This window comes from Neoarius graeffei, chromosome 2 (genome assembly GCF_027579695.1).
Source record: "Neoarius graeffei isolate fNeoGra1 chromosome 2, fNeoGra1.pri, whole genome shotgun sequence".
Classification (NCBI taxonomy): Eukaryota; Metazoa; Chordata; class Actinopteri; order Siluriformes; family Ariidae; genus Neoarius; species Neoarius graeffei.
Window position 1 is genome coordinate 20,009,331 of NC_083570.1, and position 23,625 is coordinate 20,032,955.

Below are 23,625 nucleotides of genomic sequence, written 5' to 3' on the forward strand. Positions count from 1 at the left end.
AGCATCCTTTTAGCTATGCCATATCTTTGTGCTGTATATGGTTGTGGTCATAACAGTACTCGTGACCGTGGCACATTCCAATTTTTTTAGAATTCCGTCTGTGATTTAGAAAGAGGGCGAGGAAACTCTGAGGCTTAGTACAGAGAGGAGACGAGTACGGTTGGACAACATCGGCAGGGCTGATCTAGCAGAGGTTAAAACCAAAACAGCTTGTGTTTGCAGTGATCATTTTATCTCAGGTGAGATTCAAAAGCTTTCTCAATAATATCTTGGAAGAATTTTATTTCGTGTTGCTAGAATTTTGCTATAAAATGGGCGTTCTCTTGTCATGGTTCACTCGGTCATTGTTATAATTTTAACACGTGCATTACCATTTCGCTTCTAGGAGTACCAGCAAAATTGTACGATAGAAACAATCCAGACTGGGCACCCACTCAGAAAACGGGCTGTGTTTCGTCCAAGGTCAGACTTGATTCTTCGGCAGCTGAACCAGATAGAACGCGATATCTGGGTACTCGATGGTCGGTAAAAGCATCTTCAGAAAAGTCTGACTTTTTTCAATAATATGGGTCAAAACCATACATATCGATCTTCTCTTTATATCGAATCTTCGCTCGACTGTTCAAATCGTGGTAATACTGAGAAAATTCAGCATTGTTTACAGACACGCTTTCAGCAGGCTGCCATCCTAGTTGCTTTGTATATCATGGCGGACACTCATGACGTGGCACATTTTGATCACATGGTTGCAAATTATCTATACCGGAGGTGCTCGGGCCTTTCATCGACACTTGCAGCTATATTTTCTCTCTTGAAGTTAATAAGACAAACAAACAGCTTGTCATGTTATCCAGAAATCAGAAATCCACACACACTATACTGTCCTATAGACTTTCCAGTGATGGAAAACGTGTGTTACGTGAGTGTTACAAAGCCTGACACTGGAGACTTCCTTCCATATTGTCAGAGCTGCTATTATAGAAAACTCATCAACCCCTTCTGACCAATCAGATTTGAGAATTCAACAGCGCTCTGGTCATTCGATTACGTTCATTATGTCTTATATTGAATATTGTTAGTTTTTTCTTTTTTATCAGACATCTAATTTTTTAGGTTTGTTTACCTGACATGTTTCGACGTACGACTGTCGTCTTCCTCAGAGTGTCACCGGATGTTATTGGTGACGCATCTTTTATCAGCTGATATTTCCGAAGGCGTGGCCTTCCTGTCTGGATTGACAGGTCGGTCACGCCTTCTACTGTCAGTTCGTCCCCTGCAAGATGGCACTCCAGGTATGGGAGAGCATGTATGCTCCCTCATCTCGGTTGATGGTCCTCGGACTTCGCTTACGGATCTCTATGGCCTCCCTGATCCAGCGCTGATGTTTATTATCTTCTGTGCGGATGACTCTGGCATTCCCCTAGTCCATAATATGATTTTCCCTTTTGCAATGATCTGTTATGGCTGACTTATAATTTTCCTGTTGTGCCTTTTCTTTTATTGTTCGGGTTTGTCTTGTAGCTGTCTCCTTTTCGCATTTTTTCTTGTGTTGAAACTCCTTCCTGTCTCCCCAATGTAAGTTTTATTGCATAATTGGCATGGAATCTCATATATGGTGTTGCATCTGTTGTCCGGATGTATTCTGTCTTTGGGATGAACCAGGATCTGATGGAGTGTTGTGTGTGGTTTGACAGGTGTGTTAATGTTGTATTTCCTCATTGCTCTTTGAATGCATTCCGTTATTCCTCTGATGTATGGTAATGTCACTACTCCCCTGTGTTCTTGTTTGTTGGTTTGTTTTTTCTCTTTCTTCTGTGTTTTGTTGTTCTTAACCTGTTCCGCCCCTTTGGATATTGCCCATTGTGGATATTGACATGCCTTCAGTGCGTGTTGTATATGTTGTTCTTCCTGTTCTTTGTCCTGTGCATCTGTAATTATTGCTGCGCGTTCATGCAATGTTCTAACTACAGATATTTTGTGCATTATGGGGTGTTCGGAAGTCCAGTTTAAATATTGGTCGGTGTGTGTGTGGGTTTCCTGTGTACTTTTATTTTGATGTCCCCCTCTTCTGTGTGATGTATTTTTAAGTCCAAAAATGCTATTGACTGCTCCGTTTCCTCTTCATGTGTGAATTTTATATTGCCGGTATTGTCTATAGTATTGAGATGATTGGTAAGTTGTTGAGTGTATCCCCTCTTTACTTTTTCCAATATGTCGTCCACATAACGTTTCCAGAGTGTTGGTCTGTATTCCGCTGGTATTGTAGTGAGTGCTTTCTGCTCCAGGTCTTCCATGAAAAAGCCGCACATGATGGGTGATGGTGGGTCTCCCATGGCAAAACCTTCCTTTTGTCTGTAAATTGTGTTCCTGAACTGAAAGTATGTGGATGTGGCGATGAATTGAAGGAGTTGCATAATGTCTTGTACAGGTTTGTGCATTTCTTGAGCGTCCTATCTGTTTTTAATTTGTCTTGTACTACCTGTATGGTGGCTTCCGTGGGTGTTCTGGTGAAAAGAGATATGACATCGTGTGAAATGAAAACTTCGTCTTGTTGCATTTTTATGTTTTTTAGTTCTTCTGCCAGTTGTTTTGAGTTTTTGCAGTGTTGGTCTGTGAGTCCTAGTAATGGTTTAATTATTTCGGTGAGTGCTTTTGATAAGTTGTATGTCACTGAACCAATGCTATCTACTATGGGGCGTAATGGTGTTCCTGGTTTGTGTATTTTTGGTGTACCGTAAATCCTGGGGGTGACATTGGCTGTGGGTACTAAATGATTATATGCCTGTTTATCTATTTTATTTTCATTGAGTAACGGTTTGAGTAATGCTTTAAGTTTCTTTTTCTTGTCTTCTGTTGGGTCTTTTCTTAATATCTCGAAGGCATTGTCACTGAGTAATTCCATCATTTTGTGTTCATATTCATCGGTGTCCATGATAACTGCTGTTCTGCCTTTATCTGCTGGGAGGATTGTGATGTCTTTATTTTTTGCTAATGTTCTCATGGCTTTGGCTTCCTGTTTGGTGATGTTGCTAGGTGGTGGTTTGGCCGTTTTCAATATACCAGCTATTGCGTTTCTTAGTGCTGCTTTTTGTGCCTGATCCTGTATTTTCTCACATGCTAATTCAGTTGCCAGAATGAATTCATCGTGTGGTATATTGTGCGGTGTGACAGCGTAGTTGAGTCCTTTTCCTAGTATACTGCGTTCTGCTTGTGAGAGTTTGTACCTTGATATGTTGTGGATCCATTTTTCGTCGATGTGTGCGTGCGCCGGTTCTGCCTTCTTTTTCTGTGCGATGAGTTTGTCCAGTTTTCGGATTTGTCAGGTTTTTGTCTTGGTAAATTCCTGCTCGTGTATGTCTGCCAAGTGTCCGTGTATTGCTAATTCCATTTCCTTGTTCTGGGGAAACCGGCGTTTGAAAGTTTCCATCTCCCTATGTAGTTCGCTGTTGATATTATTAAGTTTGTCAGTTGTGCACTGTATCCGTTCTTTTACCAGAGTCATCCGCACTTTCCTGATCATCTTCTCCGCGTTTCTGGTTGGAATCGGGTTCTTGATGTTCAGGCTGGTCAAAAGCGCTCTGGTCAGTCTAGTATTTTGTGGCGTGTTTTGGCGTCAGCGCTGAATCCCTGTGCTGTTACTGTACACTTTGCAGATTGAGCCACTGATCCAGAAAGGCCATGAGAATCTGGTCCACCACATCCTGCTCTATCAGTGTGATAGCACCCTGAATGAGGGCGAGCTGGAGATAGGACACGAGTGCTTCCATCCCAACATGCCAGACTCTTTTCTGACCTGCCAAACTATCGTTTTTGCCTGGGCCATCGGTGGAGAGGTGAGAAGAAGCTTCAACATGCACTCTATATGCAGTTGTTCAAGAACTAGCCTCATATACAGTACCAGTCAAAAGTTTGGAAACACCTTCAAATTCGATGTTTTTTCTTTATTTTAATTAACTAAAAGACACTTCATGTCTGAAAGTAATGACTGACTGTTATTTCTCTTTACTTAGTTGAGTGGTTCTTGACATAATATGGATTACTACAGTTGTCGAACAGGGCTATTTACTGTATTTTTATTATTTACTCTTTACTGGTTGATGGTGTCAAATGCATTAAGAAGACAAGAAATTCCATTTTTGACAAGACACACGTGTTAATTGAGAAGCATTCCAGGTGACTACCTCATGAAGCTGGTTCAGATAATGCCAATAGTGTGCAAAGCTGTTATCAAGGTAAATAGTGACGACTTAGAAGAATCTAAAAGATGAAACGTTGTTTTTTTAAACACTTTTTTTGTTTACCATATAATTCCATGGGGTGACACGGTGGTGTAGTGGTTAGCGCTGTCGCCTCACAGCAAGAAGGTCCTGGGTTCGAGCCCCATGGCCGGCGAGGGCCTTTCTGTGCGGAGTTTGCATGTTCTCCCCGTGTCCGCGTGGGTTTCCTCCGGGTGCTCCGGTTTCCCCCACAGTCCAAAGACATGCAGGTTAGGTTAACTGGTGACTCTAAATTGACCGTAGGTGTGAATGGTTGTCTGTGTCTATGTGTCAGCCCTGTGATGACCTGGCGACTTGTCCAGGGTGCACCCCGCCTTCCGCCCGTGGTCAGCTGGGATGGGCTCCAGCTTGCCTGCAACCCTGTAGAAGGATGAAGCGGCTAGAGATAATGAGATGAGATATAATTCCATATGTTCCATATGTTATTTCATAGTTTTGATGAGTTCAGTATTGTTCTACAATGTAGGAAAAAATAAATAAATAAAAACATCGCATTTGAAGGTGTTTCCAAACTTTGACTGGTACTGTACATTTACATATTACTGCGAGAATGTATCTTTTGTCCAAAATGTTCGTCTTAGCGCAGTAAGAACCATAACACAATATCAGGTGCCTTTATGCCTTTCATGGCATTCAAGTGTTTTCTGTATACACTCACCAGCTACTTTATTAAGAACACCCACCCACCTGCTGTTGTGCATAATAATAATCATGCAGATACAAATCAAGAACTTCAGTTAATGTTCACTTCAAACATCAGAATGAGAAAAAATTGTGATCTCAAAGTGTGACTTTCACTGTGGCATGGTTGTTGGCGCTTAATGGACTTGTTTGAGTATTTCAGAAACTGCTGACCTCCTGGGGTTTTCACACACAACAGTCTCTAGAGTTTACACAGAATGGTGCGAAAAACAAAAAACACTGGGTGAGTGAGCAACAGTTCTGTGGGTGGAAACAAACGCCTCGTTGATAAGAGAGGTCAGAGGAAAATGGCCAGATTGGTTTGAGCCTTTTTGCCAGGAAGGATATAGCAACTCATAATCACTCTTTACAACCATGGTAAGCAGAAAAGCATTTCAGCATGCAACAGCAAAAGACCACCTTGGGTTCCACTCCTATAGCCAAGAACAGGAATCTTAGAATCAAGAACAAGTTCCTATTCAAGTGGCCGGTGAGTGTATATATACAAAGACTGAATCATGAGAAGTGGATTTTTTTTGTGTTGCAGGGCTTCACTTATCCTCCGCATGTAGGAATGTCAATAGGAACAGCTGCAGATCCAGTCTATGTGCTGTTAGAGGTTCATTACGACAACCCTGCTTTACAGAGAAGTATACCACCCCTTTACCACTACACTGTAATCAAGCAGCCCACCTGCCCAAGTCACTGGTAGAATGCCAAGCATGATACAGTACGTCACAAAGATCCTGATTGGGAACAGGCATATGTAATTAGATCACCAGGATAGCAGGTCACGTGACAGATTTTCTAGTTCATTTTTTTTGAATGAGAATTCTGGGAAATGGAGTTTGTGTTGGGAACGTGATGCAAAAAAGCAACATCACGATCCTGTTAGCAAACCTGGGTTGTTGTGTTTCCCCTTTCTTCATTTTGCACCTCTTTAGTCCCTTTCCTTCCTCACTTCTTAGTTCCTCCATCCAAGGAATCAGAGAACGTATGCAAGAAAACTAAATGAGGACAGGAGAGATTCAGAATAAACAAATTTTATAAAATGAGACAAGCAGCAATTAAAGGGCCAAGCACTTTCTTGGCCCCACCCCTTAGTGACAGAGGAAGCCCAAACGCCAGTGAGATCATGAGCACTTGTTCCCAAGGTGATATACAAAATTTGATGGTAGTACATCAGCCTGTTGTGAAGATATTGCCCCACTTCCTAAGTTGTAACTTAGAACTCTAAGCTTGTTTGTTAGAATCAAGTAATGTTGGACCACATATGTGCCAAGTTTAGCGTCAATATGTAAAAATGTTGCAGAGAAATGGTCTCACTTCCTGTTTGGTAAATATCAAATTTGCTTGCATATGATGGACAAAGCATCTTGCTTATCAACAATCCATGAAGGAAGTTTTATTCAGGTTGGTCTTACGAAACTGTGATCCAAATTTTAAAAATGTGGATAAAATTTGTCAAAGAAGTGAGTCAGAAAAGCATCATAACACAAAAATAATATACCGTATACACACAAAGTCCTTCCCACACCGTGTGGCACATAGGGCAGCACCAATCTCCATTTCCCTCGCCCTCTATTACATAGCTAGGGTTACAGTGAGGGGCTAGTCCTCTGGTAACCATGAGAGTTTGACTCCGCACTCGCATCTGTATTGCAGTGTGCCTTGCCAGATGGCAGTAGGTACCATTTTTATGATGGTCTTTGGTATGACCTGACCGTGAGTAGAACTCGCGATCTCCTGATCAAGAGACAGACACGCTAACCACTAGGCCAACTCAGGGTTAGTTTTTTTTGGCTATGCAGCGCACACTTATCTTCGCGGAGACGAAGCGAATTCTTTCTAAATACATTCTCCGGTGTCACCAAGATGAGGATGGGTTCCCTTTTCAGTCTGGTTCCTCCTCATGTTTTTTCAGGGAGTTTTCCCTCGCCACCATCACCTCTGGTTCACTCGTTAGGGATAAATGTGCACAACCCCGATTCCAAAAAAAGTTGGGACAAAGTACAAATTGTAAATAAAAATGGAATGCAATGATGTGGAAGTTTCAAAATTCCATATTTTATCCAGAATAGAACATAGATGACATATCAAATGTTTAAACTGAGAAAATGTATCATTTAAAGAGAAAAATTAGGTGATTTTAAATTTCATGACAACAACACATCTCAAAAAAGTTGGGACAAGGCCATGTTTACCACTGTGAGACATCCCCTTTACTCTTTACAACAGTCTGTAAACGTCTGGGGACTGAGGAGACAAGTTGCTCAAGTTTAGGGATAGGAATGTTAACCCATTCTTGTCTAATGTAGGATTCTAGTTGCTCAGCTGTCTTAGGTCTTTTTTTGTCGTATCTTCCGTTTTATGATGCGCCAAATGTTTTCTATGGGTGAAAGATCTGGACTGCAGGCTGGCCAGTTCAGAACCCGGACCCTTCTTCTAAGCAGCCATGATGCTGTAATTGATGCAGTATGTGGTTTGGCATTGTCATGTTGGAAAATGCAAGGTCTTCCCTGAAAGAGACGTCGTCTGGTTGGGAGCATATGTTGCTCTAGAACCTGGATATACCTTTCAGCATTGATGGTGTCTTTCCAGATGTGTAAGCTGTCCATGCCACACGCACTAATGCAACCCCATACCATCAGAGATGCAGGCTTCTGAACTGAGCGCTGATAACAACTTGGGTCGTCCTTCTCCTCTTTAGGCCGAATAACACGGCGTCCCTGATTTCCATAAAGAACTTCAAATTTTGATTCGTCTGACCACAGAACAGTTTTCCACTTTGCCACAGTCCATTTTAAATGAGCCTTGGCCCAGAGAAGATGTCTGCGCTTCTGGATCATGTTTAGATACGGCTTCCTCTTTGAACTATAGAGTTTTAGCTGGCAACGGCGGATGGCACAGTGAATTGTGTTCACAGATAATGTTCTCTGGAAATATTCCTGAGCCCATTTTGCGATTTCCAATACAGAAGCATGCCTGTATCTGATGCAGTGCCGTCTAAGGGCCCGAAGATCACGGGCACCCAGTATGGTTTTCCGGCCTTGACCCTTACGCACAGAGATTCTTCCAGATTCTCTGAATCTTTTGAAGATATTATGCACTGTAGATGATGATATGTTCAAACTCTTTGCAATTTTACACGGTCGAACTCCTTTCTGATATTGCTCCACTATTTGTCGGCGCAGAATTAGGGGGACTGGTGATCCTCTTCCCATCTTTACTTCTGAGAGCCGCTGCCATTCCAAGATGCTCTTTTTATACCCAGTCATGTTAATGACCTATTGCCAATTGACCTAATGAGTTGCAGTTTGGTCCTCCAGCTGTTCCTTTTTTGTACCTTTAACTTTTCCAGCCTCTTATTGCCCCTGTCCCAACTTTTTTGAGATGTGTTGCTGTCATGAAATTTCAAATGAGCCAATATTTGGCATGAAATTTCAAAATGTCTCACTTTCGACATTTGATATGTTGTCTATGCTTTATTGTGAATACAATATCAGTTTTTGAGATTTGTAAATTATTGCATTCCATTTTTATTTACAATTTATACTTTGTCCCAACTTTTTTGGATTCGGGGTTGTAAATTCTGTAAAACTGCTTTGCAACAATGTCCATTGTTAAAAGCGCTATACAAATAAAAGTGAACTGAACTGGTTTTTCTGGAAGGGACAGCTGCCTGGTGAAGCATTTTTAATCAACAGAACTCTGCAGGCTGTTTTGTTTGTGAGTCCACTCGAGTTAAACGGTCACTGCAAATACCCAAAACGTACAGAGTGGTTCATTTAAGTATCTCTGTACAAACAAACCTCTTTTGGAGTTTATAAGGGAATCAGTGAAAACTTGCTGGCTCTCCTGGTAGAGCGAGCATCACAATGAACACTCTCTCCTAGTTAAGATGCTCTTGGTATTAAGAGGCTTTTGGGAAACCCACCCCAGTTCTTGTTAAAACTCAATATTTTGCAAACAGCCAACTTCCTGTTTTGCTGAGGTGCTGCCTCAGATATTAGACTCGAATGCAGATATTATCATAAGAAGAAAATACAATCACAATAAATGGCCCACAGGTTTTTCCTTCTCTAATTGCAAAATCCTCCAAATGCACTTTAACGTCCGACTTCGATCGATTTCCTGGTTACCACCTTGTGAGAGATTTTTAGACTCAGCCAACTTTAACTTCTTGCTGAGATGTATTTTACAGTGGTGCTTGAAAGTTTGTGAACCCTTTAGAATTTTCTATATTTCTGCATAAATATGACCTAAAACATCATCAGATTTTCACACAAGTCCTAAAAGTAAATAAAGAGAACCCAGTTAAACAAGCGAGACAAAAATATCGTACTTGGTCATTTATTTATTGAGGAAAATGATCCAGTATTATATATCTGTGAGTGGTAAAAGTATGTGAACCTTTGCTTTCAATATCTGGTGTGACCCCCTTGTGCAGCAATAACTGCAACTAAACATTTCTGGTAACTGTTGATCAGTCCTGCACACTGGCTTGGAAGAATTTTAGCCCATTCCTCCATACAGAACAGCTTCAACTCTGGGATGTTGGTGGGTTTCCTCACATGAACTGCTCGCTTCAGGTCCTTCCACAGCATTTCGATTGGATTAAGGTCAGGACTTTGACTTGACCATTCCAAAACATTAACTTTCTTCTTCTTTAACCATTCTTTGGTAGAACGACTTGTGTGCTTAGGGTCATTGTCTTGCTGCATGACCCACCTTCTCTTGAGATTCAGTTCATGGACAGATGTCCTGACATTTTCCTTTAGAACTTGCTGGTATAATTCAGAATTCATTGTTCCATCAATGATGGCAAGCCGTCCTGGCCCAGATGCAGCAAAACATGCTCAAACCATGATACTACCACCACCATGTTTCACAGATGGAATAAGGTTCTTATTCTGGAATGCAGTGTTTTCCTTTCTCCAAACATAACACTTCTCATTTAAACCAAAAAGTTCTATTTTAGTCTCATCCGTCCACAAAACATTTTTCCAATAGCCTTCTGGCTTGTCCACATGATCTTTAGCAAACTGCAGACGAATAGCAATGTTCTTTTTGGAGAGCAGTGGCTTTCTCCTTGCAACCCTGCCATGCACACCGCTGTTATTCAGTGTTCTCTTGATGGTGGACTCATGAACATTAACATTAGCCAATATGAGAGAGGCCTTCAGTTGCTTAGAAGTTACCCTGGGGTTCTTTGTGACCTCACTGACTATTACACGCCTTGCTCTTGGAGTGATCTTTGTTGGTCGACCACTCCTGGGGAGGGTAACAATGGTCTTGAATTTCTTCCATTTGTACACAATCTGTCTGACTGTGGATTGGTGGAGTCCAAACTCTTTAGAGATGGTTTTGTAACCTTTTCCAGCCTGATGAGCATCAACAATGCTTTTTCTGAGGTCCTCAAAAATCTCCTTTGTTCATGCCACGATACACTTCCACAAACATGTGTTGTGAAGCTCAGACTTTGATAGATCCCTGTTCTTTAAATAAAACAGGGTGCCCACTCACACCTGATTGTCATCCCATTGATTGAAAACACCTGACTCTAATTTCACTTTCAAATTAACTGCTAGTCCTAGAGGTTCACATACTTTTGCCACTCACAGATATGTAATATTGGATCATTTTCCTCAATAAATAAATGACCAAGTACAATATTTTTGTCTCATTTGTTTAACTGGGCTCTCTTTATCTACGTTTAGGACTTGTGTGAAAATCTGATGATGTTTTTGGTCATATTTATGCAGAAATATAGAAAATTCTAAAGGGTTCACAAACTTTCAAGTACCACTGTAAGGATCATGGAAAAAAAAACCTGCAGGAGACTGAACATATCTGTAGACTGTTTAATTATCTCAGGAGGAGCTGGATGTATGCCTGCATGGTCTAATTCAGACCCTGGAGTCAGAGTGAGGATCTACAACACTACTTGGATTTTACTGTGAAGGAAAACAGTTGCAGAGCTTTAAAACATCACTAACAAATAGACCAAATGGGAAAATCACATAGGGTCAGGCAGACCGAGTCAGAGTACTTTGTCAATAGAAGTTTACGAACGTTATCGATCTCTTTTTACAAAGAAAAACAACTTGATCTTCCATTTGCCAACTCCAGATTGTTCAGCTATACTTTTGTTACACCGAACCATCCAAGTCTTTGTCAGTCTATTGTAACTAGAACTAATAGAAAGTCTAATTTTAGCCTTTTCACTGTAGAGAGTAGGTGGAAACATTGTGCTACTATCAACGATATTAAAACACTGGTGGCAGAGTGGGTGAGTATCTTCACTGGCAGCTGATGGTGATGTTAAATAGGAAGGTAAACGCGATTAATAGCTCGGTATCAGGAACGATAGTTGGAGACTCATGCAAGTGCAGGATTTTTAAAAACAAGGCCATAATGATAAACTCTAGACAAGGAACAAACCATAACGTAGGTGACACAGCTAACAGAACTTAAGTAGGGAGCTTAACAAGGCATTAGGAGGCACAGGTGACATTAGTGAGGCATGTAACAAGCTCATGTGATGTGCAGGGGCTGATGGGTAGTGTAGTTCTACACTCGACAATTAAACTATTAAACTAAGTAGGCATATCAGGTCTCATCTCATCTCATTATCTCAAGCCGCTTTATCCTTCTACAGGGTCGCAGGCAAGCTGGAGCCTATCCCAGCTGACTACGGGCGAAAGGCGGGGTACACCCTGGACAAGTCGCCAGGTCATCACAGGGCTGACACATAGACACAGACAACCATTCACACTCACATTCACACCTACGGTCAATTTAGAGTCACCAATTAACCTAACCTGCATGTCTTTGGGGAAAACCGGAGCACCCGGAGGAAACCCACGCGGACACGGGGAGAACATGCAAACTCCACACAGAAAGGCCCTCGCCGGCCCCGGGGCTCGAACCCAGGACCTTCTTGCTGTGAGGCGACAGCGCTAACCACTACACCACCGTGCCGCCGGCATATCAGGTGAAAATTGAAATTCGATCCAAATTGCTTGAAATGGCTCTCTTTGAATTCAGAATTGGATCCAGAACAACATACTTTTTTACAGAATTAAAATAGGTTCATCCGTTCTTGAGACATTACAAATCAAAGATTGAAAAAACGGCTTAATTTTTAGAAAATTGATGTAATATTCTGTATGAGGATCACATGGTCCAAAATGGTCCGTGTACTTTCTCGTTCATTCATTATTCTATTTTGGAATGAAAGATGAAATTTAAAAAAGGGTGCAGCTTGGTGTTTTATTTAAAACAATACAAGCAGAAATGGCTCTATTTTGTTTTCGAAATGTATTGCCATCATCAAATAGTAGTATTAGAAAAGTGGACAACATTTCTGATCGTTTTCTTATTTTGTAATATTAATTTATTCCTTTATTGAATTTCATTTGACTGATCCTATATTTCACCCGGAAGTAAATTACACTGCCTGGCTCGCGCTCACTCATGTCTCACTTACAACACACGACGACGACGATAGATCGACCTCCAGCGAGTTCATGGATCATGGATGCTATGCAGTACATGCTCTTCAAAGGCCCTAAACGGGTGAATCTATGTGAAGAAGACATGTCAACACGTCATGCGGATGAGAATAAACAAACCATAACGCTCCCAACCCGCCCACAAGCTTAGGCTTCCAGGTCACCCAAAACCTAAGTTCTAAATAAACTAAAACACAATTCAGAACGGCATTTTTCAAAATTGCTTTTTCCCTTTTTCTGCTGTTCAATGACTCATTTTCAATAACTAAAAATACATCAAAACATGGCTCTGGATTCCATTTCACAAGTCATACACAAGTGTAAAAATTCATAAACGAGTCCTTTTTCATTTCTCATGTGACTTCCAAAATAGAATAATGAATGAACGAAAAAGTACACGGACCCAAAATGGGCCTCATTAACCAATGAGATCAAATTTTATTTTTTTTCCTGAATGACCTTTCTATTTTTCAAGATATTTACATGGAAATTGGCAGGCACATAGATGGTTGTATACTAAATGCAAAGTTTGAAAAATTAGTAAAAAAAAAAAAACAAGTATGCGAATTAGTATTTAATTAGTGTTAATTATGCTAATTAGGTAAAACATTAAATTGGTACACTCAATAAAAATGTAATAAAAGAATATTTCTAATACCCTCTCTGTGCTCTGCAGGGCTTTGTATTTCTCAAAAGTAGGGCCTAGTAGCATTTATATGAAAGAATATAAATAGCATTCACAGCTTTCAAGGTGAACCTTGAAAAAACTGTCTGATCCATATCCAATAAACAATTCCAATTAATTTAACTGAAATTGACACTCGCATTTCTGATTTCTGTTTTTTTTAAATCTCATTTCAGTCACTAAGATCTCAATATTTTTCATCAAAACAACTACAGTTATATTCTAAAATAGTTATTTAGTTACATGAACCAGTTTGATTTGAAAAAAATAAGTAGGTAAAGCTATGAAAACTCACTTCAAAGTCTCCTGTGAATCATAACAGCAAAACTAGCTGATGGAAAATATTACTGAATACTTCATCAGAAACAGTGAGAGCGAGAGAACATCCCTATAAAAGCTATCTGATTGATATTCACAAGTAATCCAGTCAGAAACTGATCAGAATAGAGAGAGAGAGCCTGACCGCTTTCCCGTGGCTCAAAAATCACCGGCAGTTTCCCGACGTCACGCGAGCAGAGAGTGTACTGTTGTACCAACTACAACCTGCCGTTACTCCCAAAGTACTGAACAGATCTTAATGAGATACATTTCTTTAGAAAGCAGAGATTATAAGCTTTTTAATGATAGTATTCACAATAGAAAATATCCAAGAGTTAACCAGTGACAGATTTGGAAACTTAGATGAGCGTCTGCATAAACTATTTTCACAGCACAGCCAGCGAGTGTCTGATATGCCTACTGTTCGGCTCGACCAATACGTTATATCTCAAAGTTTCACTGACGATGATAATAAGAAGAAGAAAAAGAAGAGAAACATTCGTTATATCTGCAACTGAGTCCATAACATGCCTTACGTATCATATAAATGTCACCGAAACAGGACATATCTCTCTCTCTCTCTCTCTCTCTCAGGAATAGTGGACAGCTCAGGCCTGCGTTTGTTCTATACACCCAAGCTGCGGAGTTATGATGCAGGGGTGATAGAGACAGGGGTGTGGGTCAGTCCTTACCACATGCTGCCTCCTGGGATGCAGGACTACATCACTGAGGGTCACTGCATGGAAGAGTGTCTGCAGGAGGTATGAAACATACCCACATACACACTCAAAACCTTTCTGTTCTTTTCAACCGTTAGCAAATTTCCATAATCAATCATAATTAAGTGAATGAGTTCTATAATATGTATATAGGACATAAATGTTATTGATATCCCCCTCTCTCTCTCTCTCTCTCTCTCTCTCTCTCTCTCGTCTGTTTTCCTCAGTCTCTGGAGAGTGAGATGCCCAGTGGTGTTCAGGTGTTTGCAGTCTTGCTCCACGCTCATCTGGCTGGCAGATCCATCAGGACCAGGCATTTCCGTCAGCAGGACGAGCTTCCCCCACTGTCCTCAGACGAGCACTTCGACTTCAACTTCCAGGAGTTTCAGCCACTGAACCCAGAGCGGCAGCTTTTGCCTGTTGGTATTCTGCTGCCTCTTGCCTCAGCATTATCTACTTTATTCTAGTGTACTGTTTCCTCCACCTGAGTATTTTCTAATTTTTCTAGTGTACTATTGCTGCTGCCTTGGTTTTTATCTACTTTATTCTCATGTACTGTTGCCTCTGACTCCATTTTATCTACTTCATTCTGGTGTACTGTTGCCTCTGACTCCATTTTATCTACTTCATTCTATTGTACTGTTTCCTCTGCCTGAGTATTTTCTTATTTTTCGAGTGTACTGTTGCTGCTGCCTCAGTTTTATCTACTTTATTCTAGTGTACTGTTGCCTCTGACTCAATGTTATCCACTTAATTCTGGCGTACTATTGCTTCTGCCTTGGTTTTATCTACTTTATTCTAGTGTACTGTTGCCGCTGCCTTTATTTTATCTAATTTATTCTCGTTTACAGTTGCCCTGACTCAATTTTATATACTTCATTCTGGCGTACTCTTGCCTCCACCTCGTTTTTATCTATTTTATTCTAGCATACACTGCAAAAACTAGCCATCCTAATATAAGGAAAAACATAATAAATTTGAGAACATTTAGACTATAATCAAGTGAAATAATATGCCAGTGCAGTAAGATAATTACACTTGGTAAGACATCTTAGAATAAGTTGGTTGCAATCTAGAACTAGGTTTAATAATCTCAGAATTGGTGTCTTGTATTCTAATAAGAAATGCTAGATCGTTTCAACTATTTTCAAGATATTTTCACTTGCTAAGATATCATTTTTTGCAGTGTACTGTTGCCTCTTACCTCGGTTTTATCTACTTTATTCTAGCAAATTGTTGCCTCTGCCTTGAATTTATCTACTTTTTTCTTTTGTATTTTTGCTTCTGTTTGAGTGTACAGTTGCCTCAGTATTATCTACTTTCTTCTAGTGTACTGTTGCCTCTGCATTATCTATTTTACTATTACCTGTGCTTCACTTTTTTATACTTTATTTTGGTGTGCCATTTCCTCTTCCCCTAATTTATCTATTTTCTTTGAGGGTACTGTTGGTTCTCTCTCTGTTTGTTTGCTTATTGTTGTTCTGGCATACTACTGCCTCTACCTTGATTTTATATACGTTATTCTACTTTTCTGTTGCCTCTACCTTAAATTTATCTACTTTATTCTTGTGTACTGTTGCATCTGCTTTGGCCTTATCGACATTAATCTGGTGTAATGTTGCCTCTGCCTGACTTTTATCTACTTTATTCTAGTGTACTGTTTCCTCCACCTGAGTATTTTCAAATTTTTTGAGTGTACTGTTGCTGCTGCGTCAGTTTTATCTACTTTATTCTAGTGTACCACTGCCTCTGACTCAATTTTATCCACTTAATTCTGGCGTACTGTTGCCTCGATCTCGGTTTTATCTACTTTATTCTAGCATACTGTTGTCTCTTACCTCGGTTTTATCTACTTTTTTTCTAACATACTGCTGCCTTTGCCTCGGTTTTATCTACTTTATTCTAGCATATTGTTGCCTTTGCCTTGAATTTATCTACTTTTTTGTGTACTTTTGCTTCTGTTCGAGTGTACAATTGCCTCTACTTCTCCATTTTCTACTTTATTCCAGTGTACTGTTGCCTCTGCCTCAGCTTTATCTGTTTTACTATTATCTGTGCCTCACTTTTGTGTACTTTATTTTGTTGTACCATTTCCTCTTCCCCTAATTTATCTATTTTCTTTGAGGGTACTGTTGGTTCTCTCTGTTTTGTTTGTTTGTTTGTTTGTTTGTTTGTTTGTTGTTCTGGCATACAACTGCCTCTGCCTTGATTTTATGTATTTTATTCTACTTTTCTGTTGCCTCTACCTCAGCTTAAGCTACTTTATTCTTGTGTACTGTTGCATCTGCTTTGGCCTTATCGACATTAATCTGGTGTCATGTTGCCTCTGCCTGACTTTTATCTACTTTATTCTAGTGTACTGTTTCCTCAACTTGAGTATTTTCTAAATTTTCGAGTGTATTGTTGCTGCTGCCTCAGTTTTATCTACTTTCTTCTTGCATATTGTTGCCTTTCCCTTGAATTTATCTACTTTTTTCTTGTGTACTTTTGCTTCTGTTCGAGTGTACAATTGCCTCTACTTCTCCATTTTCTATTTTATTCCAGTGTACTGTTGCCTCTGCATTATCTATTTTACTATTACCTGTGCCTCACTTTTGTGTACTTTATTTTCGTGTGCCATTTCCTCTTCCCCTAATTTATCTATTTTCTTTGAGGGTACTGTTGGTTCTCTCTCTGTTTGTTTGTTTATTGTTGTTCTGGCATACTATTGCCTCTGCCTTGATTTTATATGGTTTATTCTACTTTTCTATTGCCTCTACCTCAATTTCATCTACTTTATTCTTGTGTATTATTGCATCTGCCTTGGCCTTATTGACATTAATCTGGTGTAATGTTGCCTCTGCCTGACTTTTATCAACTTTATTTTGGTGCACTATTGCCTCTGCATCACTTTCAACTTTATTCTTGTCTGTTGTTTCATCTGCCTCGTTTTTGTCTACCTTATTCTAACTGTACTCTTGTCTCATCTTCTTTTCTTTCTACTTTTTTGCATATAACTTTTTTTATTCTGCTGTAGTATTACCTCAGCCTCACCTTACTTTTACTTACAAGATAAAATATGGCTGCTCTTGCCTCTGCTTCACTTTTATCTACTTTATTCTGGTGTAATATTGCCTCTGCCTCAGTTTTTCTACTTTTTTTTCTTATATACAACTGCCTCATTATCACTTTTATCAATTATCTTATCTGTTTACTCTTTTTACTTGTTTATGTTTTATTTGATCTATTTACTCAAGTATAAGTTGATTTATAAGCCTCTACTTTAGTGTACTATTGGGGCTCTGCCTCACTATCATCTACTTGTGTGTGTGTGTGTAGTGGTACTTGAAAGTTTGTGAACCCTTTAGAATTTTCTATATGACCTTTATAGGCATAAATATGACCTAAAACATCATCAGATTTTCACACAAGTCCCAAAAGTAGATAAAGAGAACCCAGTTAAACAAATGAGACAAACATATTATACTTGGTCACTTATTTTGAGGAAAATGATCCAATATTACATATCTGTGAGTGGCAAAAGTATGTGAACATGTAGGATTAGCAGTTAATTTGAAAGTGAAATTAGAGTCAGGTGTTTTCAATCAATGGGATGACAATCAGGTGTGAGTGGGCACCCTCTTTTATTTAAAGAACAGGGATCTATCAAAGTCTGATCTTCACAACACATGTTTATGGAAGTGTATCATGGCATGAGCAAGGGAGATTTTTGAGGACCTCAGAAAAAGCGTTGTTGATGCTCATCAGGCTGGAAAAGGTTATAAAGCCATCTCTAAAGAGTTTGGACTCCACCAATCCATAGTCAGACAGATTGTGTACAAATGGAGGAAATTCAAGACCATTGTTACCCTCCCCAGGAGTGGTCGACCAACAAAGATCACTCCAAGAGCAAGGCATGTAATAGTCGGCAAGGTCACAAAGGACCCCAGGGTAACATCTAAGCAACTGAAGGCCTCTCTCATATTGGCTAATGTTAATGTTCATGAGTCCACCATCAGGAGAACACTGAACAACAATGGTGTGCATGACAGGGTTGCAAGGAGAAAGCCACTGCTCTCCAAAAAGAACATTGCTGCTTGTCTGCAGTTTGCTAAAGATCACGTGGACAAGCCAGAAGGCTACTGGAAAAATGTTTTGTGGATGGATGAGACCAAAATAGAACTTTTGGTTTAAATGAGGAGCGTTATGTTTGGAGAAAGGAAAACACTGCATTCCAGCATAAGAACCTTATCCCATCTGTGAAACATGGTGGTGGTAGTATCATGGTTTGAGCCTGTTTTGCTGCATCTGGGCCAGGACGGCTTGTCACCATTGATGGAACAATGAATTCTGAATTATACCAGCGAATTCTAAAGGAAAATGTCAGGACATCTGTCCATGAACTGAATCTCAAGAGAAGGTGGGTCATGCAGCAAGACAATGACCCTAAGCACACAAGTCGTTTTACCAAAGAACGGTTAAAGAAGAATAAAGTTAATGTTTTGGAATGGCCAAGTCAAAGTCCTGACCTTAATCCAATCGAAATGTTGTGGAAGGACCTGAAGTGAGCAGTTCATGTGAGGAAACCCACCAACATCCCAGCGTTGAAGCTGTTCTGTATGGAGGAATGGGCTAAAATTCCTCTAAGCTGGTGTGCAGGACTGATCAACAGTTACTGGAAACGTTTAGTTGCAGTTATTGCTGCACAAGGGGGTCACACCAGATACTGAAAGCAAAGGTTCACATACTTTTGCCACTCACAGATATGTAATATTGGATCATTTTCCTCAATAAATAAATGACCAAGTATGATATTTTTGTCTCGCTTGTTTAACTGGGTTCTCTTTATTTACTTTTAGGACTTGTGTGAAAATCTGATGATGTTTTAGGTCATATTTATGCAGAAATATAGAAAATTCTAAAGGGTTCACAAACTTTCAAGCACCACTGTAAAATACATCTCAGCAAGAAGTTAAAGTTGGCTGAGTCTAAAAATCTCTCACAAGGTGGTAACCAGGAAATCGATCGAAGTCGGACGTTAAAGTGCATTTGGAGGATTTTGCAATTAGAGAAGGAAAAACCTGTGGGCCATTTATTGTGATTGTATTTTCTTCTTATGATAATATCTGCATTCGAGTCTAATATCTGAGGCAGCACCTCAGCAAAACAGGAAGTTGGCTGTTTGCAAAATATTGAGTTTTAACAAGAACTGGGGTGGGTTTCCCAAAAGCCTCTTAGTACCAAGAGCATCTTAACTAGGAGAGAGTGTTCATTGTGATGCTCGCTCTACCAGGAGAGCCAGCAAGTTTTCACTGATTCCCTTATAAACTCCAAAAGAGGTTTGTTTGTACAGAGATACTTAAATGAACCACTCTGTACGTTTTGGGTATTTGCAGTGACCGTTTAACTCGAGTGGACTCGCAAACAAAACAGCCTGCAGAGTTCTGTTGATTAAAAATGCTTCACCAGGCAGCTGTCCCTTCCAGAAAAACCAGTTCAGTTCACTTTTATTTGTATAGCGCTTTTAACAATGGACATTGTCGCAAAGCAGTTTTACAGAATTTACAACCCCAATTCCAAAAAAGTTGGGACAAAGTCTGATGATGTTTTAGGCCATATTTATGCAGAAATACAGAAAATTCTAAAGGGTTCACAAACTTTCAAGCACCACTGTGTGTGTGTGTGTGTGTGTGTGTGTGTGTGTGTGTGTGTGTGTGTGTGTGTGTGTGTGTTTTTTCTTGGACATTACTTATTTTTTATTCTGCTGCCGCAGCCTCACCTTTATTTACTCACTAGATAAAATAATGTGTACTATTGCTACTGCTTCAGTTTTATTTACTTTAGTGTTAATTTGGTGTACTGTTGGCTCTGTCTCAGTGTTTTCTGCTTTATTCTATGGCACCATTGCCTCTGCCTCAGTTTTATCTTCTTTAATCCAGTGTAGTAATGGCGTTACTTAAATTTTAAGTGTTTAATGTGAGCATCCCACTGACTCCGCCTTGTTTTTTTTTCAAAGTAAGTCTTATATCCTACTCCCTCTGTCCCCATTTTGCATATACACTGAATCACATTTTAGACCTCCCTTTATTTAACTGATTACTTAAATCAGTTTTATTCTCTCTGCCTTGGGATTTACCTGCTGAATTTCCGTATACTACTCTGCCTCAGCTGCCTCAGTTCTAATTATGCACATAACGTAATTATAGCTTACCCTAGCGTTTCAGTATTACCGACTTAATATCCGTTTTAGTGGGATTTCAGTGGCCTACTCACTCACAGGGATGCTCATATATCTACATCATGATAGTTCTGTTGATGTCCTGTTTTTTTTGTTGTTGTTTTTTTTTAACTGCCTCCAGGGGGACTCATTAATCACTGAATGCATATATAACACTAAAGGCAGGAAGAACATGACATGGGTAAGGCTTGCATTACACTTGATGATAGACTACCTATGATCTTTATTCTAGTGGTTTCTCTTATGTCTGAAGAGTTAATTAGCAATAATATGTTAAGTTTTTTTTTCTTTTTTGACTCGCTTTTATTTCTGTTTCAGCCATGTCTCTGAGCAAGTGCTGTGTATAATTAGCTGTAATAAGTGCAAATTGGAAAGCGCTATCAGACAAAATTAGTTGCTAATTGGCTGAAACCCATGTAATTGTATTATTAGGATTGAAATTAAGCAAATTACAGTGGTATGTTTTGTACAAATGCACAATTACCTTTTTTTTTCAGATGTTTGCTAAGATCATATGAAGCTTAGTCATTTTCGAAACTTATAGCATAGATTGGTCTCAATCCCTAATAAATACATTAAAGCATATCAACCTTGTTTTTCTCTGACCAGATCAGCGCAGTTTAACTTTTTAAACAATATTTTTCCATCCAATTTTATATGGAATGGCTCTTTTTTTTTATTCACTATCACATTGCTTCAAACTTAAAAGGCACCCCTGGCCAAATTACATATTCTGTTGATTTTTTGATGTGAAAAGAAGCAAATACAACCTTTGCAACAAACTATTTATTTGTTTGCTTGTTTGTTTTGCAGATATTAATGTGCCGTTATTTTATATTTGATTAACTCAAAAAATAGAAAAGAATTCAATACTAATTGTGACGTATGCAAAAGATTGGAAACCCTTCCAGTTGTAACATCTCAGAACATATTTAACTCTTTAAGCCTTAATTGGCCCATGATGCAGGTCATGTGTCATTTGGCCAGGGTACCAAAACATTTGCATACAGTTGGAGGTTTATATCCGTAAAACCAGTCAAAGCATTTAGATTACAGAAATTAAGTAATTATACCAGGCTGTGTTACATTAGGATGGTAAGGAGTGATTGGATGTTCATCAGCGTAATATGCATCTCCGCAGGGTGGTTTGAGCACAAGGGATGAGATGTGCTTGTCCTATCTGCTCTACTATCCACGAATCAACCTGACCAGGTGCGAGAGCCTTCCTGAGATCACCGGCCAGCTCAAATTCATCGGAGTCAAGGAAATTCAGAGCCATCCTACGTAAGTATATAAAATGTGAAAAAGTATCCTCTAGGGTGCCCTTCCAGTGGATAATGCGTGACACAGTGCCCTAGAGGGTTCCCCTACATTCAAGGAAATATGATGTGATGCTGTGTGCATGAAAATGCAATAAAGTGGCCTCTAGGCTGCCCCAATATGAGAAAACACGATGAAGTGCCCTCTAGGGTGGTATTCTAGTGGAGAATACATGATGCAGTGCCCTGCAGGGTTCCCCTACATCCACGGTAAACATCATGATGTGCTGCTGTGTGTATGAAAATGCAATGAATTGGCCTCTAGGCTGCTCCCAGATATGAGAAAACATGATGAAATGCCCTCAAGGGTGCCTTTCCAGTGGAGAATACATGATGCAGTGCCCTGTAGGGTTCCCCTACATCCAAGAAAACATGATGGTGTGCTGCTCTGTGTAAGAAAACGCAATGACCTTGCCTCTAGGCTGCCCTTGCATATGAGAAAACATAAAGAAGTGCCCTCTAGGGTGCCCTTCCACTGGAGAATATGTGATGCAGTGCCCTATAAGGTTTCCGTACAGCTAAGGAGACTCCATGTTGAGTTGATGTGCACATGAATATGCAAGAAATTGGCATCCAGTCTACCCCTACATATGAGAAACCATGAAGACGTACCCTCTAGGGTGCCTTTCCAGTAGACAATATGTGATGCAGTGCCCTATAGGGTTCCCTTACATCCAAAGAAACATGATGATGTGCTGCTGTATACATGAATATGCAATGAACTGGCTTCTAGTATACCCCTACATAGGAGAAAAGATGATGACATGCCCTCTAGTATGCCCTACCATGATGCAGTGCCCTAAAGGGTTTCCCTACATCCAAGGAAACATGATGTGCTGCTGTGTGCAAGAAAACACAATGAATTGGCCTCTAGGCTGCCCCAACATATGAGAAAACATGAATAAGTGTCTTCTAGGGTGCCCTACCAGTGGAGAATATGTGACATGCTCTTACGGAAGGCGGTCACATTTCTCTGCTCTCCTCTCCTCTCCTTTTTTTTTCCTGTTTGTGCTCTTTGTTTCGTCTCGTCTGCCTATACTTTTTTTTTTTGAGAGACTCTCCGCATTGAATTTCTAAACTAAAAAAGCATGGATTTGATAAACTGGTCTCCTAACGAAATTGACACAATCTGGGTTCGGGGGAACCCACCTGTCCTGCCGGAACGTCTGTGGAGGACATTGGAGATATCTACCTATTCGGAACCATGATTACCAGACTTTTGCTGATTGGACTAGGCATTGCCCTGGTATATCGAGGAAATCAGACAACGGTGACAGCTGTTCAAAGCCCCACAAAGCTGCCTGATATGATTAAAGCGGTGGGCAAAGCTGTCGGCACTCAGACTGTGGCTATAGAACTTGAACCACAACATGGTTGTCATCTTGGAGACGCTTTCGGCTTTGCAAGGAATAAGTATTTCGGAGACCAAATGGAATTGAATTAAACAGAAATGGACAGATATGGACGAAATGGACAGATATGGACGAGCGGTGTGGACGTGTAAAGACTGCGTCTGTTTGAAAGACCAAACAATCTCTATCTTATTGACATTTGGCTCCCTGAACAGCACCGGCCTCGATCAAGGCCATTGCTGGGGAAACATTTCCCCCAGAAGGTCACTGCTGGGAGACACTCTCACATTCTTCGCATTCCTTCCCCAATTTTCCACGGTCACCGTTTTTCACCCCCAGTGTGACAAGCGGGTGCGTGACTAGCGCCGCTTGCATGGCTGCAGGAGCGGACGGCTGCTTGCTTGCACTGGGTTACCTCTACCCCCTCCCCTCCTACCCCCTTACCCCTTCCCCCCCACCCCTGATTGCTCCCTCCTTCCCCCCTTTCCCCCCCTCAAGTCCCATGTTTTAAAGTGTACTTGTGTTATTGTGTGCTTGTGC

General features: G+C 40.2%; 1 protein-coding gene across 1 annotated transcript in view; it reads left to right on the top strand.

Annotated features, from left to right (window-relative positions):
- moxd1 (monooxygenase, DBH-like 1) overlaps positions 1–23,625 on the top strand; it is a 53,728-nt gene that overhangs the window by 25,045 nt on the left and 5,058 nt on the right. Inside the window, exons 5-10 of the mRNA XM_060913962.1 lie at positions 3,654–3,833; positions 5,506–5,608; positions 14,073–14,239; positions 14,425–14,616; positions 20,536–20,595; positions 21,556–21,698. Of these exons, the coding sequence (XP_060769945.1) occupies positions 3,654–3,833; positions 5,506–5,608; positions 14,073–14,239; positions 14,425–14,616; positions 20,536–20,595; positions 21,556–21,698 (845 nt within the window). The remainder of the gene's footprint in view (positions 1–3,653; positions 3,834–5,505; positions 5,609–14,072; positions 14,240–14,424; positions 14,617–20,535; positions 20,596–21,555; positions 21,699–23,625) is intronic.